At 37.8% G+C, this 18193-nt stretch overlaps 1 protein-coding gene across 1 annotated transcript in view; it reads left to right on the forward strand.

The window, feature by feature from the left end:
- LOC308418466 (solute carrier organic anion transporter family member 1A1-like) overlaps positions 1-15242 on the forward strand; it is a gene marked incomplete at both ends in the record, with an annotated part of 41945 nt that extends 26703 nt beyond the window's left edge. The window contains 7 exons of the mRNA XM_080913837.1: positions 957-1121; positions 2468-2663; positions 4585-4750; positions 7195-7367; positions 10695-10759; positions 12201-12318; positions 15023-15242. Coding sequence (XP_080769963.1) covers positions 957-1121; positions 2468-2663; positions 4585-4750; positions 7195-7367; positions 10695-10759; positions 12201-12318; positions 15023-15242 — 1103 coding nt within the window. The remainder of the gene's footprint in view (positions 1-956; positions 1122-2467; positions 2664-4584; positions 4751-7194; positions 7368-10694; positions 10760-12200; positions 12319-15022) is intronic.
- Between the last annotated feature and the right edge of the window lie 2951 nt (positions 15243-18193).

The following is an 18193-nucleotide window of genomic DNA, read 5'->3' on the forward strand; positions in this document are numbered from 1 at the left end:
TTGTGGTACTCAACCTAAACTTCAAAACTAGAAAAGAGCTTAGTAGAGAATAAGATGTACATAAAATAATCATGAACCTTGAAGACTTATTTAGGAGGACATGATGTCAACAAACATGGGTGGGTTCAAAAGTTCCCAGGAATACTGGCTACTAGCTTTTTAACTGGAGTTTATGTCTTTCCATTAAACTGCTTTGTCTCTTCTTCTAAAGGTTTTATTCTTGGTACTTTTAGCTAAATGACACTTGGGGCAATTTATGAAGGATATTATAAAATTAGAAAATCAAGACCGAAGGCATGAAAATGAAAGAGACTGTTAACTATGGGTTTCAGCCAAAATCATCTTCAGTGAGATCCAATCCATTTCCTAGAGACAAGCTAAAAACTTGACTTTCAGCTTCTTAAGGAGGGCAAACTTGGGAGGTTCCTGATATACACCAACTGCATTGACTACAGTTAGACATTTGAGTTGAGATGTTTATGATCACTAGGTGCTTCTAATGTGTGTCCTGTGAAGAGTTGGCAAGATGCTGTGGTTGTCTGGGCTGCAGCATGATTCCTGGAGCTATTAATTTATTCATTCTTGCATTAAGGGGTAATACCATCAGAGTCAGAAATGAAGCTTCATCAAAGCTCATTCCTTGCTGATTCCAGAGAACAGATTAGTCACTCTGTTGAATTCATAAGAAGGAAGTGAGAGAGAAGAAAATGAAAGTGTGGACAGACACAATTCCATCTTTTTATAGTTTTGTTTGTTCTCACAGTTTTTGCTCTTATGTATATATAGTCTGTTGTGTCACTAACTCCAACACGACTTCAACAATGACATTAGTTCCAAGAATGAAGATTTATCAAATGCATTTGTGGTACAACAAAGAAGCAGTGATACTTTAGGAGAAAGCTTCACACAAAATGCAAAGCCAAGTTAGATTGATGGTCTGTATGCTTTTGTTTTAGATTTCTTGCCATTCATGAAGAACCTCTTCTGCAATCCTATTTACATGCTTTTCACCCTTACGAGTATCCTCCAGATTACTGGATTTATCATTTCGTTTACCTTCTTGCCCAAATACCTGGAACAGCAATTTGGAAAATCCACTTCAGAGGCAATATTTCTCATTGGTATGTGCGTTTATTACTTAGTATCACCTCCCCCTCACACAAAGATATGTTTAACAGCAAAATAATGTGACTAGGAGAATACAAAGAAATGAAATCTCTTAGGATAGTCCTATAAATTTCTTCTTTTCAACCTCTAAGGAAATCCAGAAAAGATAAACTAAGAAAAAGTCCAAACTTCCCTTCTGACTTCTTTCCAAACTGAATGGAAATCATCATAGTTATAGAAATCTTAGAAGAAGCACATATTAGTTAGTTTTCAAATACCAATGCTAATCCAAAGAGGAATATAGCATTAACTCTCAGGGTTTCTGTATCTTACACCCACATTTTACATCTGGGATTCAGTTCTTCCTCTCCTCATTCCTCTTAATTCAGTGACTCAGACCCCGTTGGTCTGAGCTGCCATCCTCTGCTTTTCTTGTTACACTAAACCCAGGAACTCTACTTTATCCTTGAAAACTGAAGATTGCAGGCTGCCACATTATCTAGAATTCCATGAAAGTGCAATTCCTAGTACTCACCCTAAGATGTATAAAATTAAATGCAGTGCTGTGGAGCTGTAAAGGATGGTTACATTCTTCCAACCCTGAGGCTAGTGTTGTGTGAATCCACCCTACACAAGATTTTATCTTCCCCTTCCTTCCTTCCTTCCTTCCTTCTTTCCTTCCTTCCTTCCTTCCTTCCTTCCTTCCTTCCTTCCTTCCTTCCTTCTTTCCTTCCTTCCTTCCTTTCTCCCTCCCTCCCTCCCTCCCTCCCCCCTCCTTTCTTTCTTCTTTCTTTCTTTCTTTCTTTCTTTCTTTCTTTCTTTCTTTCTTTCTTTCTTTCTTTCTTGTCCCTTCTTCTCTCTCTCTCTCTCTCTCTCTCTCTCTCTCTCTCTCTCTCTCTCTCTCTCTCTCTCTCCCTTTCATTTTATTTGATTTTGTATAAGAAAAGAGTCAGGGAGGAAAAATGTTGTAAATCAACAATGCACAAAATGTCTTACACTTGAAAAACACAGACGCAGTAGCAACTTTCAAAATTACCTGGAGAAAAGTCAAATTTCCAATACAGAGTAGAAAAAAACACATGAAATGTTTAATATTTTGTGTCTGTGTATTTTGTATAATGCTCATAAAGGTATTTATAACCTACTGCAAACAATTGGGCTAAATACTAGTTGTGTTTTTAAACTGGTATTATGATTATGGACATGTGTAAACCTCATTTTATGCAATATATGAGTGAATGGGGGTAGAATCACATTATATTTAAGATAAATTGTTTCTTAAGTAAGATGTATTGGACAAATTGATAGCATATTTATTTTTCCGATGTTCTTATGAATACTATCTCACTTATGTTTATAGGTGTTTTTACCTTACCTCCAGTATGCCTTGGATATTTAATTGGTGGCTTTATTATGAAGAAGTTTAAGATTACTATCAAGAAAGCTGCATACATAGCATTCTGCCTATCTCTGTGTGAATACCTTACTTATTTATGTAACCTTATGATTACCTGTGATAACACCCCAGTTGCTGGACTAACTACCTCTTATCAAGGGTATGTTGTTTCCTAGAGAACATCAAAATATTTTCAAAACTGCTGATTCACTTTCTTCGGAGATTGTATATGGACAGGTTATCCTATCATGGCTTAATGGCAGTGATTCATAGTTATCTTATATTTTTCTTCCATTAATCATTTTTGTGCCATCTCATACAAGGTGTAAGCTTATTAAAGGGGCCTGAGGACTATCAATGTGTAAGTTTATTCCACATACATATGGGGGGCTGGTGAGAACCTAATTTGCTTTAAAGTGTAGTACAGGAAAGTAACCTGGAGCTTTGTAGCCTAGATCATTCATGTATTTCATATTCCTATAAACAGGCAGCTTGAAAGTTGATTGTATAGGCTGTAAGCCTTCATAAATATCCACAATGGGCTCAAATTTAGCATAATTGGATCTAATACATGGTAAGTCAACTAATGTGTATGTTTATAAATGTCACTGGGATAAGTATATCACATGTACTCTATAAGTTTGGATTTTGCAGTTTACCTGTGTTTGGTTATATTATATATTAGCCTGAGAAATTTAAAACTTAGTTTGAGGCATAGTTATAAGATCAACCAATCAGTTAATGAAGTAAACCATATACTTGAGGTTCCTTTGAGAATGGCAGGGAACACAGCAATAAAGATCCATGCAGAGGGGCCTGAGTTCAGATCTCCAGAACCCATTTAAAAGTAGATATGTAGGATATCTGTAATCCCAGGAATCCTGCTGTGATCTGGGTGGCATAGGCAGGAAACCTGAAAGTTTGTGGATCTGCTAGTCTGGCATTTGCAGCAGTGAACAACAGGATACTCTGTCTCTATTAAGGTGGAAAATTTTTCTACTGATTACCATATGCACACATGCATGCTCTTGTAAACAAGTTCCCTCCCACACACACACATAAACACACACAAATACTCATATCAGGGAGGGAGAGTGAAAAAGAAACAGAGAATAAAATTAAAATTCCTTTCAATACTCTTAAGAATTGAAGTAATTAAATGATTTCAAGTATAAAATAAGTAATTATATATTTATATAATTATGTACAACATATAAAACATTGCATATATATATATATATATATATATATATATATATATAATCTGATTAAAGGGGGATTAGTGTATTTACAAAAAAATGGCTCCAACACCTCCAGAGTAGAATTGTACATGCTAAGTCCATTTCCTGTCATGTTGACTGCACATTTTCCTATTTTAAATCTTCTTGTCAGTACTGGGTACTTTCTATCTCAGAAGAGCATGTGTGGTCAGTCAAACACGCTATTGCAGAAGCTAAATTTACCACCCATCTTATAAATGGAAATTTCAGATTTTGTTCACATCAGCCCTTTCCCATTACTTCCCATCATGCAGATCAATGAGACATTATCCCTCTTCAGTTTAGCTCTAACAGCAGAATGTTTTTCCATGGGGCAGATGGCTTTGATGTAACTAAAAATGCATTCATGAGGTCACTGGGACAAATAACTTGTGTGCCAAATTATACAGAGTCATAGTATAAAGACCACATGTGGATATATAAATGATTTCTGCTTCTGTTCTGGGGGAGAAGATGATGTTCTCTCTCTGTCTCTGTCTATCTCTGTCTCTCTCTGTTTCTCTGTCTCTCCCTGTCTCTGTGTGTCTTTCTCTCTGTCTCTCTCTCTTTCTCTGTCTCTCTCTCTGTCTCTCTGTCTCCCTCTCTGTCTCTCTATCTCTCTCTGTATCTCTGTCTCTCTCTCTCTCTCTCTCTCTCTCTCTCTCTCTCTCTCTCTCTCTCTCTCTGTCTGTCTGTCTGTCTCTCTCTCCCTCTCTCCCTTCTCTCTTCCTGTGTGTGTATGCACATGCTAAGATGCAGAGAACAAGTAAAGTGCTTGAGTAGGCTTTTCAGTATCAGTAACATCATTTCAAATCATTTCAGATCTCAGCACCCTTTACAAGTCAAGAACAACGTCCTTGCTGACTGCAACACAAGGTGTAGCTGTTTAACAAACACATGGGATCCAGTGTGTGGTGACAATGGTCTAGCATACATGTCACCTTGCCTTGCCGGCTGTGACAAGTCTGTTGGAACAGGAGCCAACATGGTAATGTCCTTTCAGTGTTTGGGCTGATGTTTCATGTACTGAGTTAACATTTGCTATGACCTAAGCCTTCCTGTGCTAAAAAGCAAACCACAGTCCTGGCTTAAAATAGATTGATATTTTCTTTGTGAACAACTTAATTTACTCTGTATATGCATACTTGATATTACAATTCCTAGAGATTATATAAAACCTTGACACTTTCAAGCATTATTATGTAATTACAAAGACAAAATCATTGTGCAAACAGTCTGAGATTATATGCTCTGGATGGGTTGGAGAGAGATAGCTCAAGTGTGAAGAGTACTTGTTGTTCATTCAGAGAACATATTTAGTTCCCTGAACATAGATGGTGGTGCTCAAAATTCCAACTCCTGAAGATCTGATGCCTGTCTGACTTTCTCAGGCACCAGCGTGAGTCTTTTTGTATTAACACAGACACAGAAACATGCATAAAAATTAACATTAAAATTGATAATTTACTCTGCACAAAAATTTTTCTATGTCAAGATAGGGCTTCATGAATCCCAGGATGTCCTCAGACTTTCTGTGTAGTTGAGATTGGCAGGAAACTTTTTATATCATGAGTTTTTTGTCAACTCTCTCTCTCCCCCCCCCCTCTTTCTCTCTCTCTCTCTTCTATCTATCTATCATCTATCATCAATCTATCTATCTTCTATCATCTATCTGTCTGTCTATTTATCTATCATGTGTCTATCTATCTATCTATCATCTATCTATCTATCTATCATCTATCATCCATCATCAATCTATCTATCTTCTATCATCTATCTGTCTGTCTATCTATCTATCATGTGTCTATTTATCTATCTATCTATCTTCTATCAATCGTCTATTGTGGGTATGTGTTTGTGGTATGCAGGAGCATGTGCACATGGAGGCCAAAAGGTGGGTACCTCTTGACTCTTAGCTCCCATGTACTTTGTGCTTTTGAGACAGGATCTCAGTGTCCTAAAATTTTCTGGTTCTGTTAAGCTGCCTGGCAAGTGGATTCAGGGAGTTGTAGAGTTGTTGTCTCCATCATTAGGCTCAGCCCCTTTGTAAGGTAAAACTTGGAAAGTTTTTCTGCATTTACTCCATTCCTCCACTGATGAAGCTCCGGGGGTAGGAAACTGCAGACTGAGATATGGGGAGGCTGGAGCCAGCTCAGGATTCCCTGGGCCTGTAAAGGAGCCAGGAATTTGGGGTTCTTGGGCTCTCCCTTTTGCAGGGAGTAGTGTTTGGGAAGGAAAGCTTCTTAGCCATGCCCTCCAGACCTCTAGGAAACTCATTAGAATGAAAACTCAGGTTTGAGGCTACTGACTATGGTCATATTTCTTTTTCTATCGTCTTAGAGATGTAAGGGCTGCCTCACCAACATGTCAAAGGGCTTGGGAGCATTGCCCTTATGTGACTGATGGCCACTAATCGCTCTATAGGGGGCTGTGGCTACATTGCAGGGGCCTGGTGCTGGGAGCAGACAAAGCTCCTTGTTTCAATAAATATTAAAAAATAAAAAAAGGTTTATCTCTTTACTGGCCCTGAGGTCTCCCTCCTCTGGCCTGACCCTGATAGGGAGCTGTGCACACCTCTGGTGCCCAGTCTGAGCCTCCACGGTCCTACTTGTCCGTACAACTCCCTTCCCTTGGTGGTTTACTATGGCTTGTTCTCTGCTTCTGTCCTGAGGTGTTTCTCTACCCAAAATCCCACAAACACAACTCTATAGCTTGAATTGCATCAAATAGACAAAGATACAAACTGCTCCTTTATATGAGAAACTAGACCTGTAAAATCCTTAATGTTCATAGTTTTTTAACACCAATCAATCCCACCTGCGTCTAGCTGGTCCTTGAGACTCTCCATGTTGCCATGATCTTCCCCCTTCGTCCTCTGACCTCCTCTGCCCTCTCTGCCCTCTCTACTTCCCTAGCCCTGTCCAGTCACTGGCTTTCCTTTATTTTAGTAATTAAAATGGGAAGGTTCAGTTGGAGTCATCTGACTAGGTATCCCTCCTTGAGGAAGTGGAATTAACACTAAAATACTAACAGCTTCAAGACAATCTACAGCTGCTACTGTCCCTTCAGGGTCTCCAGAGCTTCTAACCTTTAGCTTGACCTTACCATGCTTCCTCTCACAGTCCACCATTCTGCTTGTTCCCACCTTCAGAGCATCAACATTGCAAGTACATGCATTTTTCACTGGTGTTCTGGGGATGTAAACTTACACCCTCACACTTGTGCAGGAGATTACTAACTGTTCCATCTCCCCAACCCTCCATTATGATAGTTTAGCATGATAAAGAATCAATCCTTTTTACTTTTCTGAAACATTCAAAATTACTTAGAAGTAGTTAGTAATCAAACTTGGAAATATAACAGGTCAAAAAATATTGGCTGTGCAGACAATACTGAAAGTTTAAGCCCAATACCGTTCTTCTTTTTTGACAGGTGTTTCAGAATTGCAGCTGCATTCGCTCATCAGGAAACTCATCTGCAGTCCTGGGGCTGTGTAACAAAGGCCCTGAGTGTGCGAACAAGCTACAGTACTTTTTAATCATAATAGTAATTGCCAGTTTCATCTACTCACTCGGAGCCATACCTGGGTACATGGTTCTTCTGAGGTAATAAGTAAATGCTTTATTTAGTTTGCTCTCTTTTATTCTTAGTAGTGTTGTGGATATGTGAGTGTATGATATGTGTGCACATGTGTGCATGGTGTGAGCTCCTATGTGCTTCCAAATGCCAGATGGTCAAAATGTTAGGGAATCTGTTCTTTCCTTTCACCTTCTATCTGAGTCATGGCCTTTCTTGGTATTTCCACTGTTGGGCTGCCCGTGTACTCCTGCTGACCTGCCCAAGGTTGCAAGCAATTCTCTTTTCTTCACTTATTTCACTGAAGGAATTAGAGATGCATACCACTGAATTAGGCTTTTTATTTTATTTTATTTTACTACATATATTCATGGGCTCTAGAGACTGAGCTTGGTTCATCAAGCTTGTAAGGCAGGCATGTTTACCCACTCTCCCATAAAATGATGCCACCTAGATTTACTTTTGTCATTTATGTTTTTTTCTGAAGAAAGGCTCTTGTGGCCATGGTTTGAAGAACTGCAGTGTTCTAAATAAGAATTGATAAATTTAACAGTAATTTGAGGTTTCCTGAAAATTTCTTTTATGACCTTTTCTATCTTATTCCCTTATTAATCCTGTATGAACAGACTTCTCATTTTGGCAATTGGGAGTAGTTGCCGAAGAACTTAGCAAACTGACTGGTTGAGTGTGTAACTATCTGTGTAAAAAGATCCAATCCTCCTTAACATTCTGGGCCCAATCTTTCTTTAACAAAACCCACAAATGCAAGAATAGTGACTCTTTAGCTATGAGGTACATGAATGCAATGATAGACATTCCACTCTCATGCAAACTGAGCAAGTTGCACAACCAATTCTAAATTTTTATATTATTATCAAGTGTGTGTTCCAGTCTACCAAACTTCACTCCCACTAGCAATGGGAAATAGTTCAACATCTGCCTTTACTGTCTCATTTGAGTTCAGAGGCAAAGTTGAATTAACCATAGTGTGTGATTCTTAACACTTCATCCTTTTAGAGTGAACCAGGGTTGTCACTCCTCCCTTTCTTCTTTCAGTCTTTCCCCTGGGCTTTCCTATTTCCTGGACCACATTCCCTTTGTGCCTCCCCCTTGTCTTCCTTATTCAAATCTCCTTGTCTTCACCTTGTCCATATCTTCCCTCTTCTTCTCCCTTCACATCCATTTTGTTTTCTCTTCCCTCTCCTTTCTTCTTTTCCCTTCCCACTCCTTTCTTAGCCTAACCTACACTACTCTACCCTTCCTTCCTCCTGGTCTTCTCTCCTCTCTTCTCCTTTTTTCTCTCCCTTTGTTTAAGCCTTCCTTTCTCTCTACTGTCTCCTTCTTCATTTCACCTGCTTCTATTTATTATACACACACTGGAATGAGATAGATATATGCCCTTTACTCATTTTCCATTGTAAGATGTTATATTTTAAATATTCAGCAAATGGGGATGTGCTACATTCCTTGTTCATAAGTTGATGGACAGATAAAGGCATCAGGTACTGCTAGTGAATAAGACTTAAGACTTATTCTTGAAAGCAAGGGTCATTTGATTGTGACATCTATCACCTTTCATCATCTTTTTCCCTCACTACTCCAGATGTCTCAGTTCCAAAGCTGAATAATCAGTTGATAAGGATGGATTTTCCCCATAGAGGAGGACAGTCTTAGGTGAAGGTAAATGAGCAGCTGAACTCTTCTGTTAGAGTCCGCAAACAATCTCCAATGGTGCTCTCATGTTCACCGCATGCCTGCCCTAACTTCCATCCCTCATTCACTTTTTAAATGATCTGCCATTGTGATGTTGGCTCTTCCCCTGTGAGTGGGCAAACAAACAAGGTTGACTGATATTTTAATGTATGATTATTTAAAATATTTTGTGTGTATACGAATGTGTGTGTGTTTGTATTTCAACAGTCATGCCATTTATTATTGAAATAAGAGAACATTTCATAGGAGTTGGTACATTTTTCACCATGTGGTTTCCACATATTGAAATAGTTTATCAAGCTTAGAGGCAAGAAGCCTTACCCACTGAGCAGTCGTTTAGCCCAAGTGTGTGATTTCTTGATATAATGAGGTTAGGGTCTATTTAAATTATTTTTCTTGTATTTCTTTGCTTTCTCTTGTTGAATTTGATGATTGCAATGTAAATGATGGGTAAAGTTCTACTGTGTGTATTCTGTCAAACTCATGAACTCTTTCATGGAGTCACTCCCTAAGTGAAATAGCAAGTTTCATGTATTATGATTTTCTTACCCAAGGGTGTGTTTGGTTGGAAAAGACCACATTTTAAAAACGGCCTCTCTATTCCTAATTTACAGTAATATTTTTCAGTTTGTATCCTAATAAGCATCCACTTTGTATTTAATTCTCAAGAACACCTTAATTCTAATTTTTGGCAATACAGGAGGAAAAAAAAAACCCTAAGGTCAATAATTCCATAGTCATTTTCTTAATGTCATAATGTGGATAATGGATTCTTTCTCTGTTTTGTTAGACTGTATTTACCATATCTCCAATTTTTATATAACATGTGCTTGCTTTATCAACATAACAAGATGCCTGACCCCCCACCCCAGGGGAAAATAAAAACAAGAGAATAATGATTTGTTTTCTGGTTTCAAAGGTTTGGGGTCATTATCATGGGTATGGCATTGTATCTACCATGGTAATCAGGAAACTGTTCATCTGGGTTTACAGACAATGTCTGTTAAAGAGCTCAGCTCTGCTTTAGCTGTGGAGGACAGAGGCTAGAAGACCTCACCATCCTTCTTCTGCATGGGCTTCACAAACATAGAGCTGTGACATTCTCACTTCAGCAAACATTATAATCATGAGCTACTGTTGTCATTGAGAGGATGCTAGGACAGATATGGATTTTTCAGATAAACTTGTATGTATGTATGTACATATGTATGTATGTGTATTAGCTGGTTTTGTGTCAATGTGACACAGGCTGGAGTTATCACAGAAAAAGGAGCCTCAGTTGAGGAAATGCCTCTATGAGATCCAGCTGTAAGGCATCTTCTCAAATAATGATCAAAATGGGAGGCTCCAGCCCATTGTGGGTGATGCCATCCCTGGGCTGGTGGACCTGGGTTCTATAAGAAAGCAGGCTGAGCAAGCCATGGGAAGCAAGTCAGTAAGTAACATCCCTCCATGGCCTCTGCATCATTTCCTGCTTCCTGACCTGCTTAAGTTCCAGTCCTGACTTCCTTTGGTGATAAACAGCAATGTGGAAGTATAAGCTGAGTAAACCTTTTCCTCCCCAACTTGCTTCTTGGTCATGGTTTTTTTGTGCAGGAATAAAAACCACTGACTAGGAAAGTATGTGTGTTTGTATTTTTCAGGAGTGTCAAATCTGAAGAGAAGTCACTTGGAGTTGGATTACATACATTTTGCACAAGAGTATTTGGTATGAATAATTTTCCCCAAAATATGAGAGACCAATATTAAGTGCTCAGTAATCAATTAATTTTGTTGTGTCTTAGGGTTTCCATTGCTATGAACAAATACCATGACCAAGGCAACTCTTATAAAGAAAAACATTTAACTGGTCCTACACTTTCATAGGTTTAGTAAACTATTGTCATGGCAAGAAGCAGGGCAGCATGATGACAGACCTGGTGCTGGAGGAGCCGAGAGTTTTGCGTGTTGATCTAACATCAGAAAAGATTGTCTCATGGGCAGCTAGGAGGAGGGTCTCATTGCCCTTGCCCATAGTGACCTACTTCTTCAAAGGCCACAGCTAGGCTAATAAGTCCACACCTTCTAATAGTGCTACTTTCAGGATCAAGCACAGTCAAAACACCATACATAGTCAACCCCAAACACACTGTCTACCTTAAAGAGAATAAGGGTTTTAGTCTGGAATCAAGCATGCGTTAACATGGCATGAGCACACAGATTCAGGACATCCAAATATCATGTGAGAATATGGGGGTTATTTTGTGATGTTCATAGTTAGAGGAAAAGGAATCCATGAACAAGATACTTCTCAAAGATATCAGTAGGAATGTCTGGTAGGTTGGTTACAGAGAAGCAGGAATTTCTGTGCTCAGGACTTAGATGCTCTCTGTTGGCATTTTAAGTGTTTTGTTGGTTGGAGACTAGGTACTGTAAGGTCTCTTAAGTCACGATGTCCCCCAAAGACTTCATGTGATAGCCACAGGGACATAAGGAAAGACATAGAAATGGGACAATGGATTATCAATAAAAGAGGTAGAAATAATTTATCTTTGAATGTGTAATAGCCCAAGTATTCATATGCAGGAAGTCACACCAACTTAAAATATGTTTAACATAGGTGTGCTCTGCCCACATTACTATGAACTTCAGTTAACAAGCCCTTATGTTTGGAACTGCATACTGGTAATTAGTTTGAGTATGAAGTAGTTGTAGAAATGAAAATGTTTTCTCTTGTCTTTAAAGAACTTACCCAAGCTGTGTCTTTAACCTTAATCTTTACCTCTTAGTAGATTCAATAAAAAAATCAGTAGGAAATGTGTTTTGTTAGTTAGATATACAGAAACACAACAGAAGACATTTCAGGAAACATATGAAGTTCATAATTATGAACTCATTGAATAATTTCTTAGCATCTTTTACATAGTTTTCATTTGCTGTGATCTAGAAACTTGATACTAACTTTTGCTTCCTAAAAGCAAGCTTATAACATTTGATTCATAATTTATTATATTGTTTTCTTAAATAGAAATATTGAAACATTTCCAAGTAAAATAACTTCTTCTTCCCCCTCTCATTTCTTTCTCTCAATAGCTTGTGGTTTTGGTTTTGTGGTTGTTGATTTGTTTGGGGTCTGTTTTGCTTTAAATTTCTTTCTCTCTTCATTGCAGCTGGCATCCCAGCACCTGTTTACTTTGGTGCTTTGATAGACAGAACCTGTTTACATTGGGGAACTCTGAAATGTGGTGAGCCTGGGGCATGCAGGATGTATGATATAACCAAGTTCAGGTAATGATAACATTTGAGATCTACTTTTGAAGCATAAAATATCCTCATTCATATCCAAACTTTTCTTCAATGGAAAGGTTATATTTGGTTTGATTTTTAGAATGCCCATGGGTAAAATACTTTCATAATTATATATTTTAAAATGTCCCCATTATTTCTACAATGCTTAAATTATTTAAGCATGAATGGCTTTCTTAATACAACCTATCAGAATATTTTAGAAAGAGAGGAGGTATCTGCTTAGGGTCCCTGTATTGGGAGAAGAAAGCAACATCCTGAGCTAAGCTAGCATAGCATAACACTGGAGATACTGAAGCAACATTCAGAGAGCTAGAAAAAGGATTTATATGGGGAACAAAATCTTTTCATTTTCTATCAATCCATACCTAGGTACAGAGAAGAGGAACTCCTCCCTTGTGTAGGGGTTAATAAAAGTGTCCCAGCACTCTGAGGGAGTATGGATTCGGGCATTGTAGCTTCTAGAAAGTTAACAGCACTCTCATGCTTGCATCTTGACTCATGGAGAACCTCAAATCTGTGTAGTACCACTAAGTTTAACAACATGTGCCAGATGCTGTAGTGAGGGGCTATCTTCAGTAGGGACCTGGCATCTACATTTCACTCCTGGTCACATCACAGGAAAAGTGTTGGGTTTATTGGTTAGCAGCCTCATTAACACAACTTGGCTCAGTAAGGTGATTATGCTACAAGCCTGCTGTGAGTGTCCCCAGGGGAATGATTTAATGACTGGAGCCATTACCCTCAAGAACAAGGAGACCAGGAAGCTCATCCTCTGAGATCAGGGTACACCCAGTTGTGTGTGGTTTCATGCTGCTTCTTTGACTTAAAGTGATTATCCATCCATTTCCCACCACTCTCAGTGCTACTCAGAGAGTGACCACTAACACTACAGTGAATAAACTGTGGGTTCACTGCTTCCCCATACCCAGGAATCAAGTTAAGATGACTTTGACACACATACTCTCTCTGTTACCTTACTTGCCCTCTGGGGCAGTAGGCCCAAGGAATAGAAAAGAGGAACATTGTACTATAGACTGCAAATTGGAAAGACTACTTCTTGCTCTTAAAGTCTCTTCAGCTGAAGAAAATTTTACCGCTCTGTAGGTATAATCCACTCATGCTGTATTTCTAGACGGGTGAGCATTATAGTAAAACCATGTGGGAGAGACACATGCTGACATGCTCCATCCCAAGTGTGTATGTCTGGAAAAGCTGAGATCCCATTCCTAAAAGGACTCAACTACTGTCAATGTATTTGTGTTGGTTAAAGTTCCAGCTGCCTTGAAATCCCCACAATAGTGGACTGTATCCTGGAACTGTGAGATATTTTTTCCTTCTTTCAAGGTCATTTATAACACTGGCAGGAAGCTAGTAGATTTTTTAACCTATTTTTCATCTAGAAAAAAAAATCAGTTAATTTCTAGACTATTATATCAGAAGTCTCGAGCATCTATGCATATACAGTATACTTATACTTTTTCTCATCAAAGACAGCTGTGAATTATATATATTGAATATAGTCAAGTCTGGGATTTTCTAGATAAATAATGGTGCCACCAATTGTAGGCTTGGTGTTCTCACCTCAATTAGTGTAATAAAAAAAAAAAACAATATCTTACAACATGTTCAGAGGACAACATAACCCACAAAAGCCTTCACTGAAGTCCCCCTTTCCCCCCCCCCCAGAAGATTCTAGGTTGTGTGAAGTTGAAAATACTATTCATCACACCAGATTTTATTATGAATATGTTGAGAAAATGAAGGAAGACATTTATAGTTATTTAAAAACATGCATATGACAAAATAACTATTTTGCAACACGTTAGTTTCAGAAACCTTAAGGCATGTTTTAGCAAACTGAAAAATATTAGATACTTATAACAGTATATAAGTTATTGTAAGAAATCCTGAAAGTGAAAATTACCCAATTAATCTGATAAACCTTGTATAGACTTCATCCAGACCCATGTAAAATTATGCATGAAAAGGAAAAAATTGAATTTATACATATATAAAATGATGCATATGACTTAATTTTTATATGCAAAGATTTTAATATCACAAAAATGCATACATGGAACACTGCTTGTCACTGTTGAGTAGGAGAGAAAACTTGAAAAGTTACTTCATATCATTTTATATGTGTGTGAACAAAACAGAAAAGAAGAGTTTTCTTAACATAATATGGGGGTTTTGGCTCAGTATTTCGGAAAACAGGCAAAAATAGCAGAGGAAGAATTGTGGCCAAGTGTGAGGTAAGGGCACAGAGGATTTGGTAGAGATTGAGTGGTCTGGTCATGTTGCACATTCTGTCAGGAAGCATAAGTATAGCAGAGCGTGGTTCTCATATTAATAGTGAAAATTTATCATCAGCAAAACTTGTCTGAAAGCAACATCTTTATAGATATATACTCAGAGATGTATTTCTATAATGATCTTATATCTAATAAAGTTGACAATGAAAACTAGCCATCATCCAAAAGAAAAAAATAGGTTTAAACTTTTATATTGGAAAATATTTGACATTTTAACAAAAAATAATAACTCAGCAAGATACATTTAAAGAACATGAACAAAATAACCCCTAGATGCCTTTTTAAAGAATAAAATATTTATAAGAATATATAAAATTAGCTTTCACCAAAAACATTAAGATGTAATACAGATTAGTTCTTTTCTATAGGAGTGTTTACCTGGGGCTGTCTACATCTATAAGAGGATCAAGCTATCTCCCTGCACTCTTAATTTTGATACTCATGAGGAAATTCCAATTCCCTGGGGACATCAACTCTTCAGAAACTGAACTTGCAGAGATGAAACTCACAGAGAAAGAAAGTGAGTGCACAGATGTGCACAGAAGTCCTAAGTTGGAGAATGACAGAGAACTGAAAACTAAGCTGTAATGAGTTTTCTACTGGTCTGAGCCAGGTTCTGAACAGAATGCACATTTCAATAGTTTTGAATCGTGATACTAGTTTTGAATCAAAGTTTTACCTTTAAATACCTTTTCAGAACATTAGAGTACCACTTAAGATTTTCTCATAAAAAATGTTTATGGGGATGCACACACTCAACTTTAAAGCTTCCTTCATTTTTATATAGCATTCTCTCTTTTAACTCAATCAAGGAAAGTGTGTGCTTCCCACACATCTTCAAATGTGTTTAAAACTTTCCCATTCCTAAAGCAGTATTTAATTCCACTGAATTTAAGCTTTAATGTTGGAGGTATTTAGAGCTCAAAAATATACATTCTGGTTGTGTCACATTGAAAAGGCTATCTTTTCTATATTCAAGATGTCTGCATATGTCTCTATCTAGGAGTTGTCAAATCTTTTTCTTACTTTAGACATGAAGTGTCTAAGATTAGACTTCTCCCTCTTTTGTCATCTCTTATTTTTAGTCCCTTCTTTCTTTACTCTTTTCAAACAGTTGATCACTTTGTTTGAAGCACTGACAAACTTAATCAGGATGTTAAAAAACACATTGCAAAGATTGTTGGACCTATTTTTTCTCCAGCCATTCAAAGCCATTCAGGAAATTCTTTCTTAAAAGCAACAATTCGAAAAAGCCAGTTATCTCACAGGTCCTTTGTAAAGATGGAGTTGTATCTCGGTGGTACAGTGCTTGCCTAGCATGTGTGAAGCCCTGCATTGAACCAAAGGTAGGGTAAACTACTGACAATATGAGATAAAATAAAATAAAACAAAATATGAGATAAATGAAAATCAGTCAGGGCTGGATGGAGTATAAAGTGCTCAAAGGCTACTTCCTTACAGCGAGGATGCCTCTTTGGCTCAATAGTCATTTTTTTGTGCCTTGGAACACATAAAAAATGATAACATATTTAAATGTATAACTATAATTTTATAATAAATTGATAAATTTACAATTAAAATTAAAGTATAACATGAATAAAATAGCATGCATATTAATTTTCAATATCACAGTAAAAACCTTCAAGTAGGACCAGGCAGTAGTTCAAAGGAAAGGGGTGTTTACTTGCCTCCAAGCCTGACAAGGAGGCTTTGATCACTGGGACTAACAGGGTAAAAGAAGAAAACAAACTCTTACAGGTTGTTTTATGTATGCCTTCTAATCCTGTGCTATTATATACATGCTCTTTTAAGCAGCGACTCTCGCTGAAAGAAAATATGACTTAATAAAATTCAAAATATTTTAAAAATCAAAATCAATCTGTAGTGGTTTGAACATGAACTGCCCCTTATCAGCTAGGGAAATAGGGCAATAGGACACTTGGTTTCCTCTTGTTAATGTTGCGTGGGGAGGCTTGGGTGGGTGTATCCTTGAAGGAGGAAATACATCAGGGGAATGAGCTTTGAGATTTAAAAGCCTCATTCTACTTGTGGTTCACACTCTGCATTGTTCTTTCAGGATAGAAAATCTTAGCTTCTTGTTCCAGCCACTATACCTCCTGCTTGGTGTCAGGCCTCCACATCACAAGGGACTTCCATCCCTCTGGAATCATGAGCTAAAATAAGCTCTTTGTTTTAAAGCTTGTGTTGTGGTGTTTTATCACAACAGTAAAATGTGACCGATACAGAAGTCATCTTAATCATCTTACTTTGAGTCTGATGCAGTTTTAAAGAACAAAGAGCCTTGATGCTGATTTCGCATTGTGGCTCAAGATAGTAACATGGCCAGAACTATTTATTCTCTTTTGTTCCTTACTACCCTTCCCTTTTCAATGAAGTGGAAAAAAAAAAAAAAAAAAAAAAAAAAAAAAACATGAAATGAATCCCTGAAGACGGGGACAATGAAATAAGGAAGATGAGTTTCTTGTCTCTATCTGTGAGCTGACACAGAGGATGTCCTGAAGACCTCCTTACCCAACTCCTGCCTAGAGAGAGCTGGTCTCCCAGGAATGCTCCCACTCCTAAGCCCACAAATGATACCCACTTTTATTACAATTATTGTCCCAAAAGGGGTCCACCAGGAGCACACAGGGCACAGGAACTAGGGAGCAGCCTGGGACAGGACCCTTTCAGTCTCGATCTGCTCCATGAGATAAGTATGTGTTGCAGCCCTTCTTACCCAAATTCTACTTGAAAAGAGCTGGTTTTCCAGGAGTGCTCTCACTCCTAAGATCATGCCACAGGAGGGAGAAGCTCCAGTCAGAGACAGCAAGACCACCTAAAAACAGAAATAGCCAGATGGTGAGAGGTAAGCACAAGAACCTAAGCAACAGAAAACAAGGCTACTTGGCATCATCGGAGCATAGTTCTCCTGTCACAGCAAGTCCTGGATATCCCAAAACACAAGGAAAACAAGATTTAGATTTAAAGTAACATCTTATGGTGATGATAGAGGACTTTAAGAAAGAACTAAATAATTCCCTTAAAGGAATACAGGAAAATACAGGTAAGCAAGTAAAAGCCCTTAATGAGGAAATACAAAAATTCTTTAAAGAATTACAGGAAAGCACAACCAAAGAGGAGAAGCAATTGAACTAAATCATGAAGAATTCAAACACAGAAATAGTAACAATAAAGAAATCACAAAGGGAGGAAACCCTGGGGATAGAAAACTAAGAAAAAAAGATTAGGAGTCATAGATGAAAACTCATATATCCAACAGGATATAAGAGACAAAAGTGAGAATCTCAGGTACAAAAGATACAATAAAAATTTAAACAACAGTCAAAGGAATTGCAAAAACGTCCTAACCCAAAATATTTAGGAGATCCAGAACAAAATGATAAGACCAAACCTAAGGATAATAGGTATAGAAAAGAGCATAGATTTCCAAATGAAAGGGCCAGAAAATATCTTCAACAAAATTGTAGAAGAAAACATCCCTAACCTCAATAAAGAGATGCTCATACACATACAAGAAG

The sequence above is a fragment of the Micromys minutus genome, assembly GCF_963924665.1.
Source record: "Micromys minutus genome assembly, chromosome: 3".
NCBI lineage: Eukaryota > Metazoa > Chordata > Mammalia > Rodentia > Muridae > Micromys > Micromys minutus.